Source organism: Neopsephotus bourkii, unplaced genomic scaffold (genome assembly GCF_033783945.1).
Source record: "Neopsephotus bourkii isolate Nb327-2 ecotype Australia unplaced genomic scaffold, CSIRO-AGI_Nbou_v1 NB_718, whole genome shotgun sequence".
In the NCBI taxonomy this organism is placed as follows: Eukaryota; Metazoa; Chordata; class Aves; order Psittaciformes; family Psittacidae; genus Neopsephotus; species Neopsephotus bourkii.
Genome location: NW_026901217.1, coordinates 1,648,712 through 1,656,276, shown reverse-complemented (window position 1 = coordinate 1,656,276; position 7,565 = coordinate 1,648,712). Strand labels below are relative to the sequence as shown.

The window sequence follows — 7,565 nt, the reverse complement described above, 5'->3', positions numbered from 1 at the left end:
GCTGGCCCCTTCTCACACTGCCCGTTTGTGTCTCTGCTCCCCGCTGCCCAGGAGGAGGCTCAGAAGATCCAGTTCCTGCAGACCATCTCCACCCTGAGCGAGGCTGCCAGAGATGAGGGCTTCTCACAGGAACTGAAGGAGTTCTATCACCGATTTCAGGTGGCAAAGAACATCGAGGTGAGGGCACACCCGGCTGCTCTGGGGAAGGGGGCAAGTTGCCAGGCGCCAGCACACTGTGAGGACACACAGGGCCCATGCAGGGGGAGGGCGGGGACCAACGTGCACGGACAGACACTGAGCTGCCTGAGGGGATGTGCGTGTCGCTGAGCAGCCCTGCAGCAGGGCCATGCCGGGGGCCAGTGCTGGGCTGGGGGCAGAGCCTGGTGCTGGTGGCCACCAGGTCCCATCCCGGTTGTGTTCTGCAGGCACTGGTGGAAGAGGAGCCCATGGACCACCTGCGCACAGCCGTGCGGCAGGAAGCCATGCTTGCCCTCGCCGATATGAGGTATGTATGTGCTCAGCCCTTGGTTTGGCTCCTGCAGACCAGGGCTCCATCCCTCTTGCGGGCCTCTGCTCCACAGGTCTGTGTCCACCTGCCCAAGGCATGGAGGCAGCGCTCCCAGCGCCCACGTCTCACAGTTCCCCCTCTCTCTCTTTTCAGCCAAGTGGACATGGCACTGGGGGGCATGAAGGAAAGCCTTTTAGAGGCCTGCTTCAGGAGTGTCTTCTTGCTTCCTCCTAAAACAGACATGCAGGGCCTAGACAGCTCCCTCTACTTTGATGTAAGTGCTGTTGTGCTGTCAGGAGCACTCAGAGCTGCTCCCTGGCTGCCACGTGCTGAGACACAGCCAGAGATCCAAGGCACGGCAGGGTGTCAGCTTTGCTTTCCCTCCCTCGTCCCTTCGTCTCCTTCCCCTGGGCCTCGCCATGTCCAGTGCCTCTGGACTGGCTCCTCTGCCCACCGCAGCTTGTCTGCCCCAAGGCCTCCCTTAGCCAACCAGAGGTGGCAGGGGTGTCCTCCCCTGGTGGGGGGAGTTAGACCCGTCCCTAGGGAGAGAGGGACTGCAGAAAGACTGACACAACCTTTCTCCTCCTTGCAGACCCTGGATGCCATGGACATCCTGCTGCAGAGCTTGGTGCTCAGCTCCCCTGGCTGTGGGGAGCTGAAGAGTATCTTGCAGGTGCGGCACTGGCAGAGAGTGGGGTTCGCAGGGGCTGTTGCTCACCCTGGAGGGACAGGAGTGTCCACTCTGGAGTGGACGGTGTCCTCCCCAGCACCACGCACACAGCACACCGCAGGAAGGGTGCTCAGCTCCCCTGGGGGACCCAGACATGGCCCACCGTGCTCTTCCAGGAGCAGCGTGACCCTGGCTGCAGTCAGCGTCATTTCCCCTCTGCAGCCTCCTTCTGTACCATGGCAAAGCCCAGCCCATGGCACTTTTGGGCCAGCTCCATCCCCAGAGCTTTCCTCGCACCAAAGGAGTGGGAAGCATTGACCCCTCTCCTCAGGCACCACAGCAGTGGCTGCGGGTGCTGTCCTTCTTCCCCTGCCTCGCAGTCCCTCCTGCTTTTCTGCCCAGGTCTGACTGGGGCAGAGACCCACTGGAACCTGCCTCTCCTGCACAGGGAGCCCAGCCCTGACGCTCTGCACTCCTGGCTTCCTAGAGAGCCGTATGCCCATTCCCCCATTGCAGCCCCTCCAACCCCTGGCAGGGTGCTGCCCAAGAGCTGAGCCTTCATGGAGAGGGGACACAGGCCTGTGCTTTTGGGGAGGGCACAGAAAGAAGCAGACTCTACCCTGGGTTGGCATCTGCCTCCCTTCAGGGCCACAAAGACTTCATGGGTCCAGTCGGGACTTGAGCAGGGCTGCTGCTGCTGCTGGCAAAGGCACCCGTTCCCAGGGCACAGCAGCACTTTCTCTCCTTCCAGTTGCTGCTGCCTTTCACCGACACTAAGAATGCAGCTGCATGCGAAAGGGCCGTGGTGAGGATTGGGAAGCTGGCTGATCTGATGGACAGCTCTTCCTCAGTGCAGGTAAGGAGGCAGGCACCCTCCAGCCAGGCTGTCTCCCATTCCCTGCCCACCGTGGGCATCAGCCTGCAGTTTGAGATGCCTGAGGCATTCAGCACGGCTCTGCCCTGGGCAAGGGTCTCGGCTTCTTTCTTTTTCCCACGGTCTTCCCTCCCCAGCGCCCTTTCTGCCAGGAGCCATCTCGGGCCCCGGTCCTGTGCAGGACAGCACTGCCCAAGGAGCATGGCGGGGGCCCAGGCCTGGCAGCTCTCCCTGCCCTGCTGCCCAACTTGGTGCTTTGGGAGGGCCCTGCAGAGCTCTGACCTGCCAGGATCCTTCCCCGGGGCAGACTCTCCGTTCAGGGCTTTTGTCGCAGCTGCTGCCTCTCAGCCCTTCTACCCATCCTGCTTCCCTTGACCAGGTCTGGAGCTTGCTTGGAGGTGACAACAGCTCTTCCCACGGCGACGCTATCCATGACCGCCTCCTGGGACAGCTGCTGGGACATCTCATTGTTTGCTGGACTAGCAAGATCTGGGAGATCCAGCATGAGGCTTTGGATGCTCTTCATTACCTCTTCAGAGTCATCCAGCAGGAAAAATGTAAGAGAAGCAGTGTCGGGCTGCGTCCCTCCACACGCAGACATCTCCTCGTAGTCCTGCTTGTTTCCCCGAGCATTGCAGTGGATTCCTTTTGTACTTGCTGGAAGTTGTCCAGGAAAGCCTGCCCTCTTCCCTCACCTCCTTTGGCCCTCACAGCTGCTTTCCCACAGCATCCCAGCTATCATTTTACTGCAGAAGCTGAATGCTCACCACAAGTCCAGTTCTGTGCTGCTCTCCTTCCCACTCTTCTCAGGACCTCTCAGAACCCAGCTGTTCCATGGTCCCCATAGCCAAAGCCGTCACTGATGGCAAGCAATGCTGTGTCCTAATGACTCTTCTGTGATCCCCTCTTGTTTAGGTGTGACATCACCAGAGGACAGCCTAAAGCATCTCCTCACACCTTTGTGTGAAGGCAAAAGGAAAGCCAGGAAACCCTCCTGGCTTTCCCTGTGCAGCACCAGGAGCATTGTCAAGGTAATGAGCTTCTCCCTTGCTGGGCCTTGTCCAGGGCATCAGCAGGAGATTGGTGTGAGCAAAGGGGCCCAGAACCAGCAGGCTTGGCATGGTCTCACTGTCCCTGGTGAGAGGGTTGCTGCTGCTCTGGAGCAGGGACTCCAGAGGGCTGCACTCCGGTGTCCCAGCAGCAGCTCCAGCTCTCCTGGCCGCCAGGAAGCCCTGCTTCTCTGTAGGGCCAGCACACCATGCCCGCGGCCCCAGCCCTCCTCCCTCACCTTGGGCCCCTCTCTCCTCATCCTCCACCCCGCAGCGACTGCAGCTGCTGAGCAGCACTATCAGGGCACTCGGTGTGAGACGTCTTCCCTGCCTTCCTTCCTCCCGCAGGCATTTGGGGAATACCTCCACCCCCCTGATAAGACGGTCATCCTTCTCAAGGCCATCGAGGCCATGAGAGACTCATGCATATGCGATAAGGAGGAACTGATCAGCATTGTGGATGTGGCCATGACAGATCCTGCCTCCTGGCTGACAGAGGTAAGCAGCGTGTGGCTGCCCTGCCCTTGAGCCCTTTCAGGCACTCTTCCTCCCTACATCGGGCCTTCCCTCACGCAGGTGCCTCAGGCACCTTGAAGCCATTTCATGCCAGCAGAGTAGGACGGGAAGGGCGGCCATTTCAGTGGCAGCTGAGGGAATGGCTCCAGTCTGGTGGCAGCACCACCCTCACTCGTGTGCCCTCCAGGTGCCAGTCGTCGTTACCTGCATCTACAACAACCTGGAGCACATCAACACAGCGTCGACGCAGCACGCCCTGGACATGCTGCTTCTAAAGATGGCACAGCAGTGGCCAGCGCCTGCGATCCTGAGACTTGTGCATCTGTCTCCAGCATGTGACAGGTACTGACCCCCACAGCCCTTGTGGGTTTGTTCCGTGTGGGGAGAGGGGCCTGGGGGCTCACAGAAAACTACAGGGCACCCCTGAGGAGCAGGGCCCTGAACCCCACCACTCTCTCCAGCCCTGCTGGGTTGGCCAGGCCTGCAGTAGCCAAAGCTGGCCAAGCCAGATCCGAGTCCCTGCACGAGGTTCCTCCCTACCCCATGGGGAACACTATCTCAGCCGCCTCCTGCCTGCCCAGGCTGGGACCCGGGCACTCCAAGCAAGGGGTTGGGAAGGGCCAGGGCTTCAGGACAGCCTGGCTGCTGCAGGACTGGCCCAGGCACCGTGTGGTGGCTGGGGTGGCCCTGCCGACAGAGTGCTCTGTGTCTGCAGTGTTGCTATGGCCATGTGGGAAGTGCTGCTGTCCCGGCGTCTCATCTTGGAGAACGTCCTGAGGGAGCTGAACATGAGGTTCCACTACCTGAGTGTGCAATGGAGATTCAGGTCCCACAGCGTGGATGTGTGCATCCAGCTCTTGGCTGTGAGTAACCAGCCCGGTCCTTGCTCGTGCTCAGGGCCGTGCCTGCCTCTCCAGGAAAACAGGCACGGCCCTCTCCCCTGCCACCTGCCCCAAATGGTCACAGAGGAGGACACAGCCCCTTAGGGCCAGCCCAGCACCAGGTTCCCCTGCCCCAGCCACGCAGGGCCACGCTCTCTGGGTGCGGGTGCACAAAGCCCCTGTCTGCCCAGGCAGTGCTCTGCTTGCACAGGCGGAACCAGCACAGACAAGCGTGTGGTGTGTCCCACAAGCGCCGAGTGTCCCCTAGGACACGCTCTCCATCCCCGGTGCCCTTGCCCTGAGCCCCAGTGGGACCCAGGGGCTGTACTGTGCGGAGAGCCCTGCAGGCTTGGTCGGTCTCTCACTGCCATCTTTGTTTCAGCTGCTGGCCTCCAGCCATGTGACACCAAACATGTTTGCTGGGGTGTACAAAATCCGGAAGCTGCTGCTGCCTCCAAGGCTGTTCTCCATGCTGCTCCATGGCCTCGTCACACTGTCAGAGTCACCTGACTCGGTGAGCCGGGCATAGTCAAGTGAAGCCATGCTGGCCGCCTGGGGCTGGGCAGTGGGGAATGCGGTGGCTTGACCTGGGCTGGGAGTCGGGAGCTGGGGTGACGGCTCCAAATGCCCTCAAAGTCCCCTCACGTGCCCCCATCCCCTCAGTGCACCCACGGGCAAGGCCTGCCTGGAGGCTGCTGCGGGAATTCCTGTGCCACTTCCCATGCACCCAGACGGGAGGCTGCTGCTTAACGGCCAGAGCATTTTGGCCTGGGTGGTCTTTCACCACTTCACAAGAAAGAAACTCTGTGCTTCTTACAGGCAAGGAAAATACTGGTCATGCTGCCAGACTTGACGAACATCCTGCTCAGTGTCCACAGTGACGACAAGATGAGGGCCCTGCTCATATTCAGAAACGTGATGGGTCATTTGAAGAAGCAGGCCAGATCCATCGCTCTGGAGCTGGCCAGGCGGCTCCGTCATCTCTTTGATGATGTAAGGCTGCTGTGGAAACCTAGTCCCACTGATGGGCCCTTTGCAAGAACAACTGCCTGGCAGCACAGCCTGGCGACAGCGCTTGCTCAGGGCTATGCCCCTCCTCATGCCCCTGCGCTCTCGTGGGGATGGTTTCTGGTCTCTGCATCCCAGCCCAGCTGCTCCCTCACAGGCTGATGGCTCTGGGAGACCTGAGGCCCCTCCCCTCAACCACGCTGATGCCCTGGCTCAGGGAGCAGCTGTTACTGAAGTCCTCCTGTCCTCCTCCTTACCAGGAGTGCAGCCAGATACGAGAGCTCTCCATCTGCCTCTTCAAAGACATAATACAGATGGCGGATTGGAAGGACAAGCGGCAGATGCAGAAGAAGGTGCGGAGGAGCCTGGTCCCACTCGTGTTGCACATGAGTGATGAGATGGAGAGCGTGGCCAAGGTACAGATTCCAAACCTAAGCAGTGGTGTGGGGGAGGGCGTGCTGAGCCCACAGGGGTGGCCTGGGCATCAGGGAGGGCAGGAGCAGCTGACACGGACATTTCCCACACCTACCCTACGTGGTCCAGCAGGGCTCAGCAGCAGGGCATGACCACCAAGGCCTGAAGAGTGGAGTCTGCAGGGGCTTCCCAACTGTCCCTGCATGTGCTGGGGGCCAGGCCTTCGGGTCCCTATCCCTGTCCACAATCTCAACAATCCTTGTCCCCCCCTGCAGGCCTCTCAGGAAGCCCTTTGGGCAGCTGCGAAGGTGCTCAAATGCAAAGGGCTAAGTCCCCATGTGGAGACACTGGAGAGATGGAGAACTGTGGAGCTCTTGGTGAGGACAAGTCCCAGGCTGGACACAGGGTGGTCCTCTCACCTCCCCACCCTCAGGTTGTTGCAGGAGGCCCATTTGGGCCCTGGTGGTGGCACAGGGGGCTCTCAGGAGCTCCAGACCCTGCCCTGCCTGAGGCTGTCTCTGAGCCTCAGCCCCACAGGCCTCCTGGCTGGGAGATGCATGCGGCCTGAGGAACAAGGGGAGGTGTGGAGTGCTGGTAGGAGAGAACAGCCCAGGTGACTGGGGAAGCTCTGTGTCAGCCCTGGGCCTTTGTGCTCTTTCCAGCTGGAGCAGGAGCAGAGCAGAGCTGAAGAATACGTGGGTCAGAGCCTGCTTTACCTGCAGCACGCTCAGGTCAGCGTGAGACTGGCAGCCGTGAGGTTCATCGGTAAGCCGCAGCCACTGGAGTCCCTCTTTTGGCAGCCTGGCCCCAGTCCCATCTGCTGCACTGGCAGCGAGGAGCAGCCCTGTGGCTGCCAGAGCATCGACTGCCCCGTGCAAGGCCTGTGCAGCCAGGGGATCTGTGCTTCCCCCTCCACCCCCTGCCCTCGCAGCGGGGCTCAGTGGCACCTTGCTCAGTGCCACCTCCCCCTGGGTCCTGTCCTTCCCTGGGGTCACCCTGCTGAGGGGAAGAAGGGGTGCAGCCAAACCGGCAGAGGCAGGGCCGTGCTGCCGGGAGCGTGCTGGGCAGCAGTGGGTCTGATGGAGCTCTCTGCACAGGGCTGGCCGCGCGGTGCCTGAAGGACAACAGCAGGGACATGCTTCTGAAGGTCTGGGAAGGTAAGCAGGGACAGTGCTGTGTGTGCTGGGGCTGGTGGGGCAGGGGACAGAGCCTGGGCAGCGTGCTGCCATGCCCTGTCCTGCTCCAGGGAACATCTCGGGGGCATTTGTTGCATTCCTGAGCAGCAGGTTCCACGTGATCCGTTTGCCCCACCTGCGCCTCCTGACCGGGGAAAGGGATGGCTGGGGCTGGCATGGTCTGGAAGGGATGCCTGCTGGCCTCTGCAGATTGCTGGGTTTCAGCTCTGCTCTCTTTCCTTCTGTTGCAGCCCTCCATGATTTGGTACTTGAAGACGAACCCCAGATCTCATACCTGGCAGCTCAGACAATGCACATCCTCACCTGTTTACACGAGCAGCCAAGACGGGGATGGATCCGGCGGGCGCTGTGCTGCTCCTTCTGAAAAGCCAGGCAGCAGTTAAGCCCTGTTTAAGAAAATGCATCTTTCTGATTAAAGTTTTAACCACAATTCCAAGGCCACGGTGTCC

The 7,565-nt window shown here is 60.8% G+C and overlaps 2 protein-coding genes across 2 annotated transcripts; both read left to right on the top strand.

Moving 5' to 3' along the window:
• Nucleotides 1-683: 683 nt before the first annotated feature.
• On the top strand, nucleotides 684-1,675 carry LOC133212542 (maestro heat-like repeat-containing protein family member 7). Its single transcript, XM_061354103.1, has 2 exons — nucleotides 684-782; nucleotides 1,101-1,675. The coding sequence occupies exons 1-2, from the start codon at nucleotides 687-689 to the stop codon at nucleotides 1,494-1,496; spliced, it is 492 nt and encodes a 163-aa protein (XP_061210087.1). The 5' UTR covers nucleotides 684-686; the 3' UTR covers nucleotides 1,497-1,675.
• A 3,144-nt stretch (nucleotides 1,676-4,819) lies between these two features.
• On the top strand, nucleotides 4,820-7,355 carry LOC133212541 (maestro heat-like repeat family member 5). Its single transcript, XM_061354102.1, has 6 exons — nucleotides 4,820-5,012; nucleotides 5,318-5,491; nucleotides 5,767-5,922; nucleotides 6,196-6,297; nucleotides 6,583-6,685; nucleotides 7,018-7,355. The coding sequence occupies exons 1-6, from the start codon at nucleotides 4,911-4,913 to the stop codon at nucleotides 7,197-7,199; spliced, it is 819 nt and encodes a 272-aa protein (XP_061210086.1). The 5' UTR covers nucleotides 4,820-4,910; the 3' UTR covers nucleotides 7,200-7,355.
• Nucleotides 7,356-7,565: the final 210 nt, after the last annotated feature.

Excerpts from the sequence above, each read along its gene's own strand:
- LOC133212542 (XM_061354103.1), top strand. The coding sequence starts at position 687 with ATGAAGGAAAGCCTTTTAGAGGCCTGCTTCAGGAGTGTCTTCTTGCTT. Across the intron at positions 783-1,100 it reads ACAGCTCCCTCTACTTTGAT|ACCCTGGATGCCATGGACAT; the intron begins GTAAGTGCTGTT and ends TCCTCCTTGCAG.
- LOC133212541 (XM_061354102.1), top strand. The coding sequence starts at position 4,911 with ATGTTTGCTGGGGTGTACAAAATCCGGAAGCTGCTGCTGCCTCCAAGG. Across the intron at positions 5,492-5,766 it reads TCCGTCATCTCTTTGATGAT|GAGTGCAGCCAGATACGAGA; the intron begins GTAAGGCTGCTG and ends CCTCCTTACCAG. Across the intron at positions 6,686-7,017 it reads GGCAGCCGTGAGGTTCATCG|GGCTGGCCGCGCGGTGCCTG; the intron begins GTAAGCCGCAGC and ends CTCTCTGCACAG.